The sequence below is a fragment of the Dendroctonus ponderosae genome, unplaced genomic scaffold (assembly GCF_020466585.1).
Source record: "Dendroctonus ponderosae isolate FM_Combo_2020 unplaced genomic scaffold, Dpon_F_20191213v2 Dpon_F_20191213_4, whole genome shotgun sequence".
Lineage (NCBI taxonomy): Eukaryota > Metazoa > Arthropoda > Insecta > Coleoptera > Curculionidae > Dendroctonus > Dendroctonus ponderosae.
Window position 1 is genome coordinate 9,513,915 of NW_026018611.1, and position 20,500 is coordinate 9,534,414.

Genomic DNA, 20,500 nt, shown 5'->3' on the forward strand with positions numbered 1-20,500 from the left:
TATCTGAATTTATTTTCCACATCGAATTTGCTATTGGATGTACTAGCGAGTAATATCTTCATGCAATGAAATGTTTTTATACATTTGTACTTAAGGTTTTTAAATTCGTTTTTTCGTTAACGTTAAACTGCAAGTGTACCCGAAAGCAATTGAAAGATAATAATATAATAATACAAATATATTGGAAACAGTTCCTTTTAATTAGAAATAATTCGTTATACGTAGAGGCGCCTAATCTCTCAACATTTTTTTGACTGAATAATGCACAGCAGTGTGAAGTATTTGCTTTGAAACTGCGAGAATATAAAAATCAGGCGAATTTTTAGAAACTTTCGAAAAATGTGCAAAACAAAATGTTTTTCGTGCTGATTTAGGAAACCCTAAAATATAACAAGTAAAAACCAGGAAGATATTTTAAATATCTAATTGATATAGTCCAATAGAAAGTAACTGATATTTTCTAGCCCTCGTGTATAATTATTAAATACCCACTTGCGTTTTACCGATTCGCCTTCCAAATGGACACAGGTGGGGTGTGTTTGTATTGTAAATTTCCATTAGGGTTTCCTGGGTGATATTTCCCTTGTAACTTCGCCTATTGTCATTGTCTGGTGAATATTCGAATAGATCGCATACTATCTGAATAAACCCCTCTATGAATTCGAATGCAAATTTTAGCGATAAACGAAACATATTATTATGCCCCTGGTAAGTATTTAATTAAGCAGAATAAAATAGTGCGGATACTAATAAGTTATTTAACAAAACAGCCCTGTTCCAAAAAGGCTTCTGACTTCATTAAATTGGCACTCAAGAAATGATTCGTCCAGTATTAATGCCATCTTACACCCAGAGAATAATTTATCGCCTCGATTGAAATATAATGAAAAAACCAGAGGAAATGTGAAAGAAAAACACATTTTGAGTAGGAATACTTGTTATTGTACTTACGATAGTAAAAGAGTGCCGAGACCTACATTATTTAAGCGACCAAATTCGTGTGTTAGTTACAATAATTATCTGGAAAAGGGTAAAGCTTTGGAAAATGAGGACAACCTAATACGGAAATCACTAACAAAATGTACCTGCGAAAGTGACGATGATGATGATGGTGATGATGAAGAAGAAGATGTTGGGTCAGATCTGAGTCATGGAAGGCCAAATAATTTAAAGTTAGTGCATGCTAAGAGCTTACCAGTTGAAGTCGGACTTAAACCAACCCAACAAAGAAAGTTATATGAAAAATATCGGAGAGAACAAAACTTAAAACTACAAGAACAATTACAAAGTTATACGGAAGACGAGCAATACCAAGAAGGCAATCAACTTGGAGCTGGCGATAGCGAAACTGTAGATGTTCTCTTAGGTGAGATTTTCCGTTCTTGTAACTAATTCTAAGACAACATAACTCAATTTTATTTGTATATTGCAAGATCCTCAAAATATTCGGACGACGGCTACATCATTATCGAACTATGGACCCACTGGAAGTTCATTTCTTGCACATAGTAAACAAGATATTCCTGTTTATGACGAGTTGTCTGTTCCAGAATTCAGGAAAGAGCATTACTTTGATACCCATCATATAGGAAAACTTAATGAAGTCACCGGTAAATCATTTGTTTCAATTTAAGTATTCAATCAATCATCCAAGCAGATTTTATATTCAGGAGTTATTTGTTTGAGTTTTAGGTCAGGGTCAGGTCGACCTCATTTCATTTTTTGCTGCATTTGCTTAGTGCGGTTTATCTTATTTTTATTCTATTTCTTATTCTTATTTTTTTGTCATTCTATATGTATATCTTTTTCTTCAAAGCTTAAATTTTAAGTGTAATACATAAACTATTGCGGACATCAAGTTGTAAATTTAATTGGTTGCAAGACAAGTTGGTTAGTTTGAATTTTTGAAAATTTGAGTTTGATTGAATGCATAAAGATACTTTGCTGTAAGGCTAAAATAAAATTTAATTTCCTATTTATATAAGCCGCATTTATAAAAGCCGCATTCTTCATTATTTACAAGTGATTTTAAAACATTTTTTAGCAAACTTCATTATTCATGGGTGATTTTAAAACATATTTTAGCAAACTTTGCAATAAATAGGTACCAAAAACATTCAAATTTGCATTTCTCTTTGGTATACATATGTATATTTCATAACTTTGTCTGAATTATGTTGGAATAATTCCTCGAATTCGCTTAGAAGAATTTGTTTGTTTTTTTTTATACACCTAAGGATTATAGAATATTCTTAGAAACATTGTCTAAATATTTTCTCTGTTGTGATCTTGTTTGCAACAAAAAGTCTTTTTTGATGTAATAAAAAAAGAGACTTGATTGCATTAAAATCTGGATTCAGGTGTCTAATAGGAGGAAAAATTGGTGAAAATTTTCTATTGCAGTAATTGGTTAAAAGTACATTGTCATATTTAATATAATAGTGTTCTAAAAATCGCAGAAAACGAGTCGATTTAAAAAATGAAAAATCATTTTTAAAAGAGCATTAGGCTTGAAAACATTTGAAAACATGTGTTTATGCGCTATCATTTTGATCATTAGCTTCGTCACATCGTGTATAGGCAGATAAATCGTATACTTCTAAAGCTTTTATCCCTTTAGGGGAAATTGCCCAAGATGAGCACACTTGCATCCATCAATTCAAGCTCAATAAAAGGCAACTTCCCGAACCAGTTACAAAAGACACTTTTGGTAGAAGTTTATGCAAGTTATGTGGAAAGGCTATGGAAGGATCCACGCTCAATTTAGCTTCAACGTTGTTTTCCGAGTAAGTTTAAACCCAGTAAATATCGATAAAAAACCTCGTATTTTAGAGAATTTGAAAGCGTTCGAAAAGTCTAGTAAACAAACTAGGCATACTGCGGGTAAAATAGGGTACTTAATTTTTGCACATCGGGAACAAAGAGTAGCTCACACTCTATAGTTAAAGATTAAACCGCAACTAAAGTCTGAAAACATGATTAAAATTTTCATCAAAGAAAATTTACATTATTATTAAAATTAATGTTATTTTACTAATTGATTGTATATACATGAAACCAGTCATTAAAATCGAATAGTTTCGTTCAGAAAAAATAGAAATATCTTTTTATTAAAAATTTGAATGTGTAAAACCGAGCCAGATATACTCAACTTAAGATTTAAAAAATGTGTTTGTTTGAAGAACGCAATTATTTAATTCACATCACAAGTATTATAAATGAAAGATAACAAAAAATATAAACATTAAAAAAAACACAAATACTATTTTATTCCAAATTTTCAGCCAACAAAAAACTTTTTAGCGTTTGAAAAAATCCCTGTTAAACAGCTTTCTAAGTTTGTGCTATAGATCCACACATTTACCATTTTTGAACGTATATCAGAAATTACTATTATATTTCTAGCGACCGTTTGACGAAAACCAAAATCAAACATTACGCCGATTCTGATAACAGTGGAATTTCTCCAACGACCATTAATTTGGGCAGAGGTAAATCAAAGATAGAGCTTCTACTGGCTGACAACGATTTAACAAAATTTGGAAGCTATATTTGCAAAAGCAAAGCTCCCATATACTGCAATAGTTTGGCATTGAGACACCAGAGAAAGAGAGCACCCTAGTGACATTATTTGAAAAACTTTTATTAATTTTTTTCATTTTATTATATCTATAAGTGATATTTACATTTACACCGAAAGCTCAACATTGTTATGTTTTCTACTGTACCTATCGTACTACTGTAATATTAAACTTCTTCTCTTGAATTTTTTATTTAAGTTATAATAGTAGCTACTTCTTCTGAAAATACATGTGTGTCCTTCCAAAACTTTAGGTTAATAAATAGTAAACCAAATTTGTGTTCTTGTTCTCATTTAATTGATTACCCAAATAAATCTTTTTAGTGTAGAAATGTTCCAAGCCAAACTGCTCGAATCAGATCATCAATCCGCTGCAAAAACAAATTCTTGTAAAAACTAACAAATTCTAAAATTAAGATTGCAACAACGGGTAAACTTTATGATGGGCTTCAAATTTATGATCTGGCTGTTTATTTTTTTAAGTCAAAGCCGCAAATAATGTTTAAATTTGTGGGCTTCACTGTGCTTACATTAGAATTGTTTTTTGCTCAAGTATGCGATCATTTTTTGTTTTCTGTTTCACGCCGTTTCGCATTGTTGTTTATAATTGGAAACGCGAAACGTTGAGTCACTTTCGCTATTTCTACATTGCTATTATAATGCATCGGTTTCCGCCTTTTATAAGCAGCTACGTCAAAATACCGATATATTTGCTCCCAGATATTAACTAATCTGAAGGAGAAATTCCTTTCAAGTAGGTTTTGTCCAATAAATCCATATCTAACGCTTTATTTGTAGTGGCCGGATTTGAATTAAAGGTAAGCCTGAAAGATGAATTTGTATGATTGCCGTCCTCAGCCACAATTCGGCTAAGAGTTTTCTGCGATTAATTTCCCAAATTCCACAAATCCATCAAAGTGTTTTTAGTTAAAATCTCGATTATACACATAAAACTTCTGAAATTGAATGGTCTATACTTAGATCGTCCTTATGTAAGTAATTAAAACTTTAGAATCGTTTAGACTGGAAATTATTTTTTTAACGGCTGAAGTTAACGACCGTTATCACGTTATTTGTTTTAATTTAAAGCAGCTGTTTTATTTATTGCAAACTTCTTTTGCATAATAAAAACACGTTATTTTAACTAAATTAATCGCTATTAAAATTAACTATCGCTAAGTATACAAATAATTCAGTATCGCTCAATCTTATATAAGATCGTAGGTAGTAAGATCGTAGATGAGTCCCTAACAACAATAATTTATGTACTTTTTAATTTAACTATAGTAATTGGAAGGAATCACATGAACTAAGATAATTTTTATTTGAATATTTTGTTTCAAACTTTTGAGCATTTCCCAAAATCTTTTGCTTATCGAATGCTTTTTAGGGTAAAAACGCATTCTTTATCAAAATGTAACATGTAATTTATCACCCAGTGGAATCCGACTTATAACTGCTATTCTATTTATGTTTCCTATATAGAAGGCATTCGTTCTTTATATAAAAAAGGCACTTGTTACAAATTCGTCATTAAGTTCGTGAAGAAACTCCTCTATCCGGATAGTCTAAGGCAAAAGAACCCAATAAAAGTAATTAAAGTAAATTAATATGTACGAACTACTGTACAGGAAAATGTCAGTATTCGCCAATCCTCGACTCTAATTAAGCAGGAAAATAATCAATGTTCAACATAAACATTTAGTTTTATTTAATTTTTATGAAATTAATCTGGCTCTAATCCGGCCTGAAACAGGCGATGGTTCGAGGTCAACATTGTTCACATTACTAATGGACAAACATTAGAAAACCGAAGAAATCCGGTAAGAAATAACGTCTGAGCATTGGAGAAGTACCAATAATATATTATGCAGACGACACGAGCTTAATGACAGAAAGCGAGAATAATGTGCAAAGAATATTATTTGCGTTCTTCAAAGCTTCCGACTAGCATAATTGAAGATATCAGAAAATAAACCGAAATACATTGTGATATTGAGAGAGCCCATAAAATATAAACTTTCCGACACCGAAGACAAGATGTTTACAAAATTGTTTCTTAACACCTTTATTTGCCCCAACGTTTCTTTTTTGTGATCTATTGTTGCTCCGCTAGGTTCAGATTAGGTGATCTTGGTGGCCATACATTTGCGAAATACGTTCTCATATCGCGATCTTAAAAATCTCAGTTAACGATTTTTTAACTGGCCTGAAAATGAGTCGCGGTACTTCAGCATGTAGAAAAATTATGTTTTTAGTTTTCTCGCGGTCGTTTTGCAGTTGTGTAATTGAAAACCCGTAACAGTTACAGTATTGTTTCGCAGTAATAGTTTTAGACCGGATTTCCGATTTTCTTTTTGCTTTTTTACTTAGAATGCGTAAAATCCGCGAGATCCTAAATTAAACTCTAATTAATTTTCTTTTGAGAAAACATTTCTAATAAAAAATCGTTATAGGAGCAATATATGTATTCTCAATTAACAGTGGTAATTCAGATGAAAATTTTAAAAATATTTTCTATAAACTTTTGCAAACCGTGCTGTATGGCCTTGGTAATAATTTTAGTATTTCAGTCACGCGAAAATTGGTTAAGTTTCGATTTTCCCGAAGAAATTTTGCACCTTGGTTTCGTTGAGCAGCACTTTTTCCGCAAATTAGCAAATTTGAAAGCATAAAGCAGAGTCTTGATTTCAATGGAATTTTATACAGTGAGAGGATTTCTTCTGAGCGACAGTTGTCTGGAAGAGAAAGAGTTTGCTTCTTTTTCAAGCACAATTTTGTAAGAATGATGCTTGACGAATAGATCGCAATTGATCGCATCCTTTGATCATTTTCATGATAATGTCGCCCTATACCAGGCCCTGTCTGATAGAAATGTATAATCAATCTGAAATATGTATGTTCCTTACTTTATAATACTGCCATATTATCAGCATTCACTCTCTAAAGAGATCGGCAAAGTCCAATTTCGTAATACATGATCACTTTTATTTAGTCTAATCAACCGCTCTATAGTGGGTACAATCCCAATATTAAAGTATACTAGTAAAAATCAATATTAAACTTGTACATTTTTTCACGTAAGCAAATTCCTTTAGCCTTTGGAATTGTATTTTGATAGTATATTTAAGGCAAACTTGTGCAATGGAAGTGAAAATACACTCGTTTTGTAAAAACGTGACGCATTAACAGTATAAATCATGTTTGAATCTTTTGCGATCATAAGCAGTGCTAATATATTATATATTTGTGTGTCTTTCTCTATGCACTTAGCAAAAACCTGTCAAAACTGTTTAGTAAAAGTACCGGAACTGAATGGTAACGTAAAAGTTATATATCACTAGTATTTATTTTCCTTTTAGTGCGGCAGGAATTAGGCCGTCATCATCAAAGCCGTTTGGTGTAAATTTTTCAGCGGGTTGTTTTAAAAATACTATTTAAATTCATTCGGAAATTCGATCGTTTAATCTTGGATGAGCGTGTCGAACTTTCGTGTCATTAGTGGTTTATAATTGGCTATGACATTATTTGTTCGAGTTTTTATTTTAATTTTTTGGCATCACAACTAAGTCGGTATAGTAAATGAAGACACTCAAGAGCAGAAAGAGATCAGTATATGCTATAAAAGAGACACTTCGGGAATGCTTCCTTACTTTATTTATATGAGCACTTTGAGGGCCAAACAGTTCGGCATAAGTTACCGAATTCCAAATAACAGACATTTTTTATAAAATATATTGAAATATTTTTTAATCAATAAGAAAAAAAGAACAGACATTTTATACTATTGCAAGTATTACAGATGACAAATTGACCAACATACTTTTAACTACATTTTTCCTAACATGTGATATTGCGGACCCGTTTTTCGAACAAAAAAAACGATTTTCTTTTTGAATATGATAGTTAGAAACATACATTTTTGTTTAGTGTTAAATTATGACTGTTCCTGCCTATTACAGACTAAATCTTGCCATATTTACAAAAACCTGCTGACTTCTTATGGTTATTATCAGCTTCTAAAGTGGCATATTCCAAAGTTTTGAATTTTTGGAAATAAATGTTACGTTTTTCTTCCGAGATCAATCTCTACCAGACCAGACGAAAAATAATTTTAACACTGAGAATAAAGTATACTCTTTGGAATCATGAAATCTTTCCTTTAAGTATTCACAATAATATTAAATACATATCATGTGAAGCTCTTCACATCCTACTGCGAGAAACTTAACTAAATAGAGCTCGTTTCTGGTTAGCTTATAAAAAATTCATAAACTTATTATAGAATGGGATGTCAATTAGAATTTTTACATTAATCTTCCACATGGTGCACTATATTTCAGACATCCAGTGAATTCAATAGCCTATGGTGATGATAAGTTAAGCAATTAGATAGAATAGACTTAGGGCAGATACTCTCTTCGAAAATTTTGGCGAAAACAATTTTCACCTTCCTTGTCAAATATGTATTTTTGATAATGCTATATGTATATTCTGATATGAAAAAATTGATAGTTTCTTCAGCCTTTTTATGATTCGCTCCAAATTAATCACCACCAATATGCTTTGTTTCATCTTTGACACCCTTTGAAGCTATAAAAGATCTAATTAGTTACCTAAAAATAGCCGACAAAAATGGTTTCTTCTCCCACCGATCGTCCAGTCTTAGAATTGTAAGCCTAGTGCGTCTTTAGCATTCTTCCAGATTAGATTTTCATCGGTTTATCCGGGACGTTAATTTACGTGTGCGGTATTTCCAATCCAGGCCCAATTCGCGTTACAATCGATCATGAATGTTTAGTGAAATAAGCGCGGCTGTTTCCGGTGCTTTGTGGATATTCGGTAATTTTTAAGTTTATTGCTTTTTGCAACGAAAAAAGTTCGTTAGCGATTTTGAGTCCTTCAACTAACTATCTTTCTAAACGTTCAAAAAATGGTTTGGCATGGCAAATGTTTTTATTACTTTTAACGCGCAAATTTTGATCTCTTTCACAGTCTTGACTAACTAATAAAAACGTTTCTTAACTATTAAAAAAGTCCTACATAATTCATTTCAGTTGAGTAGTAATTAAATTTATATCTATTACTTTAATAATGAAAGAAAACAGCCATAAAGTGATGTTTTTGCTTCAAACACCCAATTATAAAGTCCAATGCAAATATACAAATGCGTCTTATGAGAAATCTTTCATACCTTGGAACCCAATGACCTAAAATTCATGGCTGATAAAGCAATGAGAAAATCCTGGATATTGTCTTATAGCTTCGAATTTATCCATAATGGAGCGCAATTGATAAATTTCCATTTTAAAATATACTTTTGCTGACATCGTTAGAAAGCTTGAATAACTCTGCATGAATTACTTCTTCGCCTCAGTGATATATCCATCTTTATAAGATGGGGGAAGTTATTGAAAATGTCATCATCATTTAAATCACTGTATAAAGTAGACATAATGGGTTTAAGTAAACGTGAGGTTCGTTGCAAGGAAAATTGAAGCACTTTTAATTATCCCGCTCATTAGAACACCGTAGCTCTTAAGAAAATGTCCAGTCAGAGCCAAATTACAAGTTAAAATAATTTTGTCTTAAAACATAAACCATGAATATGCAACGGGACAATCGGAAAATGCATTAATCTTCCAAGAAAAAGTTTACAGATTAATGCAGTTTTTCAAAGTGCTTACCAAAATTCAGATTTTATTTAACTGTGTGGGTTCCTGGCTTAGTCTTCAATAGCAAGGTTTCTTCTAATTAGGGCATAATTATAATACAATTCATAAAAATAAAAGTAAACAGCCGTAACTCAAAATCGTTTGACAAGGAAAATCTTAAAAATGAAGAATAATGCGTTGAATATTCAGAAAACGGAGAAAAGTTTGAAAATATATGGTGTTTGTCAACTGAATTATTAAAATTTGGTATTTTCAATATATTTATTTTCCTTCTCGTTTCATTGCTTTTTAAAATTATTTTCGGTATTTTCTAACTACTAAATCTTTCTCATACAATACAATTTATGAACCAGAAAATTAAAAAAACCGCAGTAATTTATTCAATAAAAATATTCACAATTACTCTGAAACTCAATAACTTTTGAACGAATATGTATGCAATTTATATTTATCGGTGAAATGGGTTTTCAGTTCTTCTTCTTTAAATCTATCTATATATTTACCCTTAAGCCTTAGCCTTTAATAGCAAATTTATATATTTTGGTTCATGTTAAGTTACTCTCTGACTCAAAAACAACGTATAAATATGTGTTTTATTTCCCACTTCGTTTCTTATTAATTAATGATGATTTCCTCGAGCAATTTTACGGCTTTCTTGCTGTGGGTGTAACATGAACGATTTAACTAAACAGTGTAAATCATTCTAGACATTAATGGGTTAATTTAATTGATGTTCATGTGTGGAATTCATTTGCTAATTAAACTAATTCCCTTGTTGAATCAAGTAATCAGCAGCACAAAAATGAATAGACTGCTTCCAGATTAGTTCATTAATTACTTATTTAGCAAATTGAATAGAATTGAAAAACGAATTACTTTCCAGAAATATTTGCGGGATATATTCGAATAAGGACTGTTTAGTGCATTATATGCATGAAAGGTGGATGGAGGCGAACTGAATCTGGAGGCTACGAATTTTTTTTGGAGTACAGTAAGTATGAATGTAGCCCTAAGATTATAAGGAACTCCTTTTTTATTGATGTTTTATAACTAATCGACTAGCAATGTGTATGTAGAAACATGCATCGCTTTGCTTCATGCAAGAAGCTTTTTGTTTGTTATTTGCAAATATAAATTCTCAATGAGACCATAAAAAATAAACATATTCTCTGAAATCTGAGTGAATGAGGCATTTTAAACTATTCAATGACCTCTCAAACAAGGCAATATCGTTTTAAATTGAAAATGGACGAAGGAAACCTAAAATATTTCACACATTGCAATCGGAAGTGCTTATCACTTTATAAACCAGCCATGCATTAATTTATTTTTGGTCGTTAGTGGATACTTAGAACGGTATCTGAAAAGTTTGCAAAATAAGTGATTGTTCCTGAACTAAAACTGTTAAAAAGCGTTCAATAGAAGCCGCACGCAAAATTTTGATAGTTATTTAAGTAAGTATTTAAGTACTTAACAAGGCTTTATTTTTGTTCTAAAAAAAAAATGTATCGAAATAACAACTCCATCTGGTATATTTGATATCACATGCTGTTTACTTTTTAAATGTCTGTTCATTTTTAGTCTGTTTTATATTTCATGTTCATAAATGACATGTTTACCAAACACATAACTTCTACTAAAATTAACAGAGGAAAACATTTTCATAACTGACTGATATAACGCTTCCGTGAAAATTGTTATATGATGCTTATGCCACACATGTTTCCAGCAGTGAATGAGTTAGTAATAACTATCTTGTACATATTTTTTCAAACAAATTTATGAAGGAGGATAAATTCCGCTGAAAGTATTGGAATTTGCTTAATCTATGATTTCAATAATATTCCTACCGCTATGTGGTTATATTAATAGAACACACGACAAGACACAAGTGCTCTGATGTCTCAATATTTGTCTATTTTTTTCGAAAATCTTAAGATAAGGAAACATTTTATAATGGGATAAATGGCCGACCCCTATCAAATATTAGGCATTGATTGGAGCTTATCTGATTTTCTAACAATATTTATTCATTCGGGTTTATTTAATGAAAAGTTTGAATTGCGTATATACATATATGTAGTCTCAGGTTAACTACCTGTTTGAGAGAAAGTGATTGATTTATAATAATCTTTTTTTTCAGAAAAATTCAACGCTATGGCTTGCGTAGAATTTGCAGCCACTCTTGGAAGTGTATTGCTGATGATTGTTACATTTCCACTTTCTCTATTTTGGAGCTTTAAGGTTCGTTCATTAAATTATATGTGAATATTATTTAAATAAACATAACTAGTTATGTTTATTTAAATAATATTCACATATAATTTAATTACTTGTATATTGAAAAAAAAACTGTTTTACTTTAGGTTGTACAAGAATATGAACGAGCTGTGATATTTAGATTAGGAAGACTAAGAACAGGAGGTGCTAGGGGTCCAGGAATATTTTTTGTGCTGCCATGTATAGATAGCTATTGTAAAGTGGATTTGAGAACTGTTTCCTTTGATGTTCCTCCGCAAGAGGTAAATACATACTCTTATATCGGTACATACTCTTGGATATATGAATTATTTTGAATCTCCTATTTTGAATTACCGGCCAATATGAATATGGCTCTATATCTCTGGCAGTGTTTTCCTTGCCAAAAGCCCTTGCTAAATAACTAAATTGCTTATTAAGTAAAATATACAACTAGAAGAATAATATGCTATCGGAAAACCAAGAGTTGGATGAATTTCAATTGAATTGTTTCGTCTGATCCTACGATTATGAATGTATATTCGATCATTTTTACTTTTAATTATCATTTATATCATTTATATTTTATATTTTATTTATCAAATGCTATTAAGGCAATTTCTAGATAGTTTTGGGGAAATCTGAATGTCTACTGTTCTCTTTATATATGAAAACTGTACCAACCTGCACCGTTGTACTTATTATCGCCTACTTATTAAAGTAAATAACAGAAGTTCAATATTTAGACATTCTGAAAATATAGTAAAATCAGTTTGTTCAAAAGTTTATGTTTATGTCTACCCTTTTTCCACAAAATTAAAGACCAGTCTAAAGATTTGCGTGTAAAGTACTTAGTTATCTCCTTATATAGGCACCCTTAATTTGAATCATAACTGTAAAAAATATATAAAAATACAAACATGTTTTCAAGACATTTTAATTTTCCTGATATCGAATAGCAATTTTTATGTTTGATCTACGTTTCTTTAGATAAATGCATATGCTGTTTGTTGTTTGTTGACGTTGTGTATTAATATTGCATTCAGACGGATTGTTTTTAGTTAAAAGACTTTCGTGCAATATTCATTTTGTATAAAATTGCATTCACCGTACAAGCTTTTTGTATATTTTCAACATTTTCCGTAATAATTTTTTTCTCAAATTGTAGTTTACTTTTTCTGTAATCGCTTACACTCTCTCTTACAGATGCTAGACACTCTCTCTACATATATTATCCAACAAATCACAATCAAATTTTATATAAACAATAAAAAATATTTAATATTACTTTAAATCAAATTAAAGAAATAATGTTACTGAGTTGAATACCGATAATATGAAATTAAAGTAAACTCAAGCAACATTTCAATTACAGTGTGAAATTCAGCAAACTTGAAATCAAGCGAAACATAAAGTAGTGGTCATTAAAATTACATTTCGAAAAAAAATACGATCAAAAAATTATTTAGTTCGAATAAGACAACAAAGTGAGTCGTTTATTGATTTTTTAATTTATTTTAGAATTATAGTGGGTTTCCAGTCTCTGAGTAATTTACCTCAGAATCAAGAGAAAAGTATGCAATTTTAATATTTTTTATATATTTTTATTTTATTACATATTAGGTATGCTCTGCACAAAAATCTATGAAGTAAAGTTCATCAACTCCTAATATATTTATCAAAACTTCTCATTCATTCATCAGAAGAATCACTCTGTATATTCTCGCTTGACTTTAGACGCCTTTAAAGGTACCATCAGATATCTAAAGTTTTGAAATGCAAAGTATAGCAAACGATCACGGTTTATGGGTTTTTGTGAGACATAAAATAAAGGGGCCGTAAACTGTTTGATGAGTTCTTGCATATAAATCGGGAATACAATTTTATGATCAGTTTTAAAGCATTAAAATTGCCAAATTTAATATGCATTGGAAAGGAAGAGAGCGGAAGATGTGCACTTTATTAGATTTTATTCATATTCAAAACGTTCTTTATTTAGCCCAATTTTATTAATGGAAATACTTGAAATTTTGTTGAAAATTTCGAAGATATGAAATTAATGTCCTGGGTGATATTTAAAGTCTAATATTTAAAGCATTAATAGAATAAACATAAAATAGCCATTGTATTGGATGATTTGCATAGCTAATGAGCTATGATTTCTAAAATATATAATAATCAGTATTTAGACTTGACTAAATTGTATTATACCTTCAGTAACAAGTGAGTATGATCAATTGTGTTGTTTAATAATAGTTTAAAGCAGCTAAGCCAAAAATGAAATTGGATAATTATATATCTTTATTTATTTATCTTCTCTTACTCTGTGCGTGTCTCTCCATAGTGTGCGCAAGTAGAATCAATACATAACTAAAAATTTATATATACTTTAACACAGTTATATATACTTTAAAAAGTGTTCAAGAATTCATAAGGCAACAAGAAAATTAGAAATTGAACTAAGTAGTTTTAAATTAATAAATAACAAATTATAAATTTTTATATTTTTTTAGGCTTTAACTAAAGACTCAGTAACTGTCACCGTCGATGCAGTGGTATACTATAGAATTAGAGATCCTTTAAATGCAGTGGTGAAAGTTACAAATTACAGGTAACTAGTGGTAATTATATACAGGGTGGCAAAATTCGAACCTAGCATGTGTAGTGTTTCCCTGCATTTTTTATGCAAGTTTATTAGCATCTTTATCGTCACATAGAAAAGTAGGAAATTAGTTTACTAGATCTTGTTTGTGTTTTTAATAATCTGTACTTTACAATTACATTTTCCAGGCCTTATCCGTCTAACGATATTTATACCAATAAAAATGTATAAAATTTTTCTTCAAGAATGGAAGTATTTGTTTCAGAAAAATGGAAAGTGCAGTTGAGACTTTTTATTTCATCAGGATTTAATTTCAATAAAAAATTATTTAGAAAGAATTGTTTTAATTTGTATGTTGCAAGAGTTAAATTCGAAAAAAAAATAGACAACATATTTATGAAATTTTCATTACATTCAGTTGTCGGCAGACTTAATTTTAATAAAAAATAGATAATTTATTTGGGACATTTTTTTAATTAGGTTCTTGGACGATTTAAATTCAATAAAAAGTAAACAATTTATTTAGAAAGTTTCGTTTCAATTATATTGCCGGAAAATTTAATTTCGATAAAAAATTAAAAATCTATTTACGAATTTTTGGGTTTATCAGGTGTTGTGCAGCAAGTTTCAATAAAAAAATGAATATTTCTTTAGCACATTTTGTTTTTATCAGACTGTCGACACACTTACTCTTAAAAAATAGAAAAATAAAAAAAACGTTTTAATTAGATTGTCGGACGGACAAAAAACACGTTGAAATAATTTTGGATGAAAAAAGAGACAAAACCTTATGTAAGGGTAAGCAGTTCCACTCTTAATATTGTTTAATTCAAGGTATAGCTCACAGCTCTGATTGCAAAAAAGTAAATTTTCCTCATGTACATACCTTTCGTACCTAAACAGACGAATTAATCTTATAATAATAAACGGAATAATCCGTGGATTATAAGATTCATATTTAATTCGATTAAAATTTTATTTACAAAAGTAAACACTATCAAAAGTCAATCACAATCACAATCATATCATTAATTTCCGTGCGTTTGTATTCTAAGTATGCGTAAATATTTTCTTCATAATGTGCTCTCACTCCTTTTCGCCAATCAGCAAAACATTCTTACAATGAGAACTGAAGAGCGAGAACTGAGAATTTTCTTCAGGATATCTTAAAATGCTCTTATTAAGATTGTTCTTATTTTAGTAACTCAACGAGACTCTTAGCGATGACCACATTGCGTAATATATTGGGAACCAGAAACTTAGCTGAAGTCCTATCGGATAGAGAAGCCATATCTCATGCAATGCAGACTTCTTTGGATGTTGCAACTGACCCTTGGGGGGTGAAAGTCGAAAGGGTAGAAATGTAAGCAGGGTTTTAAAATTCACCAAATTTCACCCTCAGCTTTAACATGTGTGTTGTAATCAGAAAAGACGTAAGTTTGCCGCAACAACTGCAAAGAGCGATGGCAGCTGAAGCTGAGGCATCTCGCGAAGCTAGGGCGAAAGTCATTGCTGCTGAGGGTGAAATGAAGGCTTCGAGAGCACTGAAAGAAGCTGCTGACGTGCTTCATCAAAGCCCAGCTGCCATACAGGTGAGCAGCAGCTGTTAAAAAAGAAAAATCGCTAATTTTTGCAATACTTAATAATTTTTCAGTTGAGATATCTACAGACTTTAAACAACATATCGGCTGAAAAGAATTCAACAATAGTTTTTCCTCTTCCTATCGACTTGGTAAGCTATTTCGTAAACTTGAAAGGTGGATCGGAAGCTTCTCACGTAATATGATCATCTGTAGTCAACCACACAACCTTTCATCGACTTTCAGGTTTATCCTGTTTCGCGACTTATTTCTATGTTAGTGAAGTTAAGTTATTATATTTTTACTGTTATTTTCGACATTTTAAAACAAAAAATTCCTGTAATGGGTAGGTGTATAAAAAATATAGTTGTTTCCTTTTGCCGCTGTTTCCCACTGAAGTGTCTCATTGACTATCGGTTTATTTACAATTGGCAGGTCTGTTTACGTTTCTGCAAACAGTTTCCCAAAGCCTTCGTTCTTAGATGCGCTAAAACATCATCATTTAAAGCCCCATTGTTTTCTGATCCCGAATTGAGATAATTCCGCTGCAACGCTTACAGAAACTCGTTTAAAAACAAAAACATCTTTGTTCCGCCTTAGCCCTGCTCGTTATAGGGGTATTTTTCTTTAAAAACTTCATTACGTGGCCCTCGAAAGCTAAAAAGATAATAAGTTACGATCCCCCAGGTCTCATATATTTACTGAGATGACGGCAAACCTCTTGCGGGTTCATATGACTTATAGTTTCTTACTTTGCCTTTTCAGCTAGGAATTGCATGTTATTTTTTCCGAGACGGTTTAATTTTTTTTCAAATCTCAATGTATCATTATAATGGGTGTATGTTTAGTGTATGATGAGAGCTTTCCGCCTGGTGGAAGGCAATTCGAAAGCTTTCACTAGGCATTTGAGTTAATTTTGATAGTTTTCACAGTAATTTTGTGTGAAAAAATATTAGTTTAAGATAAAGTATGTTAAAAATTTCTGGTAAGGTGATATGAGATCATGACGAAACTGCTATTATGTGAGTAAAATGAAATGATTTAATTACATTAAATTGTAAATTATAAACACGAATGAAGCTTTCAATGGAATTATCGTAAATTTTTAGTTCGAAACAGAGGCTAAATTTTTTAAACGAACGGAACGAAACAGAGGCTAAACTTTTAAATTAAAGACAACTTTGTAAAAATTATTCGGCACAACTTGAATAGAGAATATTTATCAATTCCCTTACAACTTTCTTATGACCGTTTACTGTCTTGGACTGTACGTTATTACTGTTCGCTCGTTTCGGCTGTGGCTTCCTTCAGTTTCTTCATACACATACAAAAATACTACGTCTTATTTTTAATAAACTATTAAAATGAAAATAAGATTAAATAGATTAAAAACGTCCATAGGACATTTTTACCAATTTGGAGCGAGAAATAACATAAGTTCCTTTAAAAATGTAAACTGTTTTATATAGTTTTCATTGTAAGACGGTTTGTGTAATGTTGTTGCAGTAAACCAATCAAAGAGATCAAATTTACCTAACGAGACCAAATTAACTTATTGAGAACAAGATCAGGTTGAGCTAACTTGACTAAGGTTCCATTGGATCATCCTGTATGTAACCCAATACACTTTAAACCACTTCATTCAGAAAAATCATACTTTTTACTACTTCTTGTACTGATTACCAATTCCATTCCGTTATTCTTTTTTTTGTTGCAACTTTGTTTGTTGTTAGATTTTAATAACCTGCAAATTTTATCGCTCCTAAATCCCTTTTTATTTCCGTTTTTGTTGAATGTTTTAGGACAGTACAAGCATAAAAACACTTATTACCTTTTTTTGAATTGCTCGATGCAATAAACCTGATGGACAGTGTGCGAAAGATAATAATTTAATATTTTATTTGTTTTCGAGGAATAAAAAAGTCGTGAGCTGCAGTCAAAGTGTTGGCTGGGGATTTTCACATGTATTTATTGCGAGAAATAACGGAACATATATTTCTTGCGTAAATAGGTCGCCACTTTTTTTTAGGATAACTCATGTCTCTGCAGATTTACAGCTGCGTTTAAATTACCAATAAGAAGCTGAAGAAGAAATGGAATGTATGTTGAAAAATAATATAAAATTGTTCATTGGTATCACGTTCAAAAGAGATAAATGAGTTTGATGAAGTTTAGTTAGTGTGTGGCTTCTGAACGCACATCTATCGAATACTGTCTGCACATTCACTGTTATTGATTGGCTGGGATATTTGTTTGAAATTTGTAGAAATGCGAACAATTTCAGTATCATTTTAGATGGATATGGTCAGAAAATTGTATAAGTTTTGATGGTTTTGCTTTTGTCTATTGTATCCAATGATTAATTTATAAATCACAAGTGAATTAGTAAAAAAATAGTTAACAAACGAAAATGAGAGAATGTAACGGCAAAACATAATGTCAAAAAGAGTTTTAAATTTGATGAACGCTTGTAATAATATAAGTTTCATTTAATTCCAAGAGCAAGGAAATAATTTGTTCAACATTTTTTTAAATTGAAACTGTGAAATCTGACTACAGGATAACTGAAATAATACTTTAAATAATTGCATTCGAAGTCTGGACCAAAATACAAAATGGTGCAAAGAAATACTGCGATAACAAAATAAAATGGTACAACTGTATTTTGAATACTTAAAAGCTTGGACTTAAAGCACATTTTCTAGAATCTACATTTAGGAAGTTGCTGAAAATAATACCAGCATTGCCAGCGATAATGCGAGGAAAGAAACTGGAAGAATTTGTACAAGGAAAATGTAAGATTATAATTCGGATTTGTTAGCAAAGAGTAGAGTTAAAATCTCAAATAACAGTATATGGACATATTTACGCCCATACAGCGAATATGTTGCCAAATCCTTCAATTATTCCGCTAGTTATAAGAAAGCGTATTTATGTTGTAAATAGCGTTTTAAAGCTTAAAGGCTTTGGACTGAAATTTCATTACTATGTATGAACTTACTATGTTATGGACAAATTACTTACAGTCCAATTGAAGATGATTTGAAACCAATATGAATCGCTAATTTATGCCACATATTTGGCCATCGTTTGCTCAGTTTGCACAGTGTAAACAGATTATTGGTTTCAATGCTTATACATAACGATCTAATGCTTAATACATAAAACATCTTTGCTTTCCTCCGTCTGATCCTATAAATGCACCTGGCGCACTTGCTAGAGATAAGCTAGCAATCCAGAAATATCAGTACTATTACATGAATTCATTAATTGTTTGGCTATTTTTAAAAAATTAACAAACTGGTATATTAACCGCTGAATAAGTAAGCTATAACAATTGATTAAATTTGAAGGTTTTCTACTCATTTTAATAATTTAATTGCAGAGTTTTGTGCTTGGTGTAAAATTTTGAATATTCAACAAGCTCTTTACATGCTTCGTTTCGTTAAATGTTAAATCTTATCAACCTCAATGTGAATATTTTATATTACCACACAATCATTTGAATTTTTATTTGTTTCTCATTTATCTTGCATTGATGTCTATACCGAGTAGCAGCTGAGGAATACCTCCAAAATCCGTTTTGTTTAAAGTCTAGTAAAACTGAATTAAGTAAAATTAAACGGAAACAAAGTCGATTAAATCGGGGCCGATTTTTGGGCCCTTTGGGACCGATTCTGCCTCCATTTCTTCATACATCATCTAGGTACTTAATCATCACCATTTTTTGCTTGATGGATATTTTCCGAATTTTGTATTTCTTGATGTAAGCAACTTGACCAATTTTTGCGTCACCAGTTACCGAACAGAGGGGAATTACTTAAAAAGAAATTATAATTTTTCTCAGATTTATCCGGCAATATTAGAAGCAACTGTAAGAACAATTACCACTTCAAGCCCGTAAACAATTCTTAAACATCCCCTGTCAACACTTAAAGCGGGCCGCACGCATTTTTATTCTCCCAGTCGTCATAAAATATTTGAAGAGCCTAATCCCATTTATCTCTTCGAAAGCTAGACAGAATAAAAGCTGGAAGGAAAACCGAAAAACTGAGAAAGAGTTTGTATTAATAAAATATCCGAGTTTTATCTGGAGGATAAACTTATTAAATTAGTCGCCTTCAAATATTAGTATCTTTCATGAAAATCTATTTACTTGAAGCAAAAATATAAATGGAAGACCGTCTTAAGACGCGGATTAAATGTGATGGATAGCTAAATATTTACCGAATTTTCGTCCTTTGAGGGACCATTCAATAATAATCATAAAACGTGTTTGTTTTTTTCTAGAGAGGCTATTTCATATATACATTTTTATAGAGTGTGGCCATTAGAAATTAAAGAAATAGTTTTACACAAAATTTGATTTTCCGGGTCAGTACTACAGATTAGATGTTCTAAGCTCGTTTTAGTCCTTTGTATACCTACTGCATTTCCCCAGAATCTAGCCTGTTTTTACAGAGTCACTTTTGTACATATTCGGAATTTCGTAACGACATTTTGAGGATACATTTAAGGGCGAATGGGGTCATTTCAATTCGGGTTGGAAGGAATAGTTTAAACGTTTGGGTGACATTGGTTCACTGATTTTCTACGTAAATTCCAATTTATTTGCCAATAGTCAGTTGCTTTTTGGCATAGTTTTGTGCAGTTTTGTATGGGAAGTTTAAGTAGTAAGTATTCAGAGTAGAGGTTTAATATTACGTAATTTATTAAAATGTAGTAAGAGAAAATAAATTAGTGATTTTATATTGAATAGTGTAAAGATTCTTCAACACAATAAAATTGTTACAAATGTTTTTTTTTGCAATTATTAAATCCTGAT

At 31.0% G+C, this 20,500-nt stretch overlaps 2 protein-coding genes across 6 annotated transcripts; both read left to right on the top strand.

Moving 5' to 3' along the window:
* The first annotated feature begins 575 nt into the window (after nt 1-575).
* LOC109544213 lies at nt 576-3,855 on the top strand. The gene is made up of 5 exons (XM_019914281.2): nt 576-708; nt 771-1,366; nt 1,434-1,610; nt 2,621-2,786; nt 3,406-3,855. Exons 1-5 carry the CDS (start codon nt 656-658, stop codon nt 3,620-3,622), a joined length of 1,209 nt encoding a protein of 402 aa, XP_019769840.2. The 5' UTR covers nt 576-655; the 3' UTR covers nt 3,623-3,855.
* A 458-nt stretch (nt 3,856-4,313) lies between these two features.
* Nucleotides 4,314-16,068, top strand: LOC109544282 (band 7 protein AAEL010189). Of its 5 annotated transcripts, none has more exons than XM_048665860.1 (8): nt 4,314-4,398; nt 10,139-10,246; nt 11,399-11,499; nt 11,622-11,777; nt 14,007-14,104; nt 15,297-15,458; nt 15,522-15,687; nt 15,750-16,068. In XM_048665860.1, the coding sequence occupies exons 2-8, from the start codon at nt 10,189-10,191 to the stop codon at nt 15,879-15,881; spliced, it is 873 nt and encodes a 290-aa protein (XP_048521817.1). In that variant the 5' UTR covers nt 4,314-4,398; nt 10,139-10,188; the 3' UTR covers nt 15,882-16,068. The 5 variants fall into 5 exon arrangements, with proteins under 5 accessions (XP_048521817.1, XP_019769938.1, XP_048521818.1 ...); XM_019914379.2 differs by lacking the exon at nt 4,314-4,398 and adding an exon at nt 8,239-8,422; XM_048665861.1 differs by lacking the exons at nt 4,314-4,398; nt 10,139-10,246 and adding an exon at nt 8,241-8,422.
* The last annotated feature ends 4,432 nt before the right edge of the window (nt 16,069-20,500 follow it).

Excerpts from the sequence above, each read along its gene's own strand:
- LOC109544213 (XM_019914281.2), top strand. The coding sequence starts at position 656 with ATGAATTCGAATGCAAATTTTAGCGATAAACGAAACATATTATTATGC. Across the intron at positions 709-770 it reads AACATATTATTATGCCCCTG|CCCTGTTCCAAAAAGGCTTC; the intron begins GTAAGTATTTAA and ends TTAACAAAACAG. Across the intron at positions 1,367-1,433 it reads AACTGTAGATGTTCTCTTAG|ATCCTCAAAATATTCGGACG; the intron begins GTGAGATTTTCC and ends GTATATTGCAAG.
- LOC109544282 (XM_048665860.1), top strand. The coding sequence starts at position 10,189 with ATGAAAGGTGGATGGAGGCGAACTGAATCTGGAGGCTACGAATTTTTT. Across the intron at positions 10,247-11,398 it reads CGAATTTTTTTTGGAGTACA|AAAAATTCAACGCTATGGCT; the intron begins GTAAGTATGAAT and ends CTTTTTTTTCAG. Across the intron at positions 15,688-15,749 it reads AAAGCCCAGCTGCCATACAG|TTGAGATATCTACAGACTTT; the intron begins GTGAGCAGCAGC and ends ATAATTTTTCAG.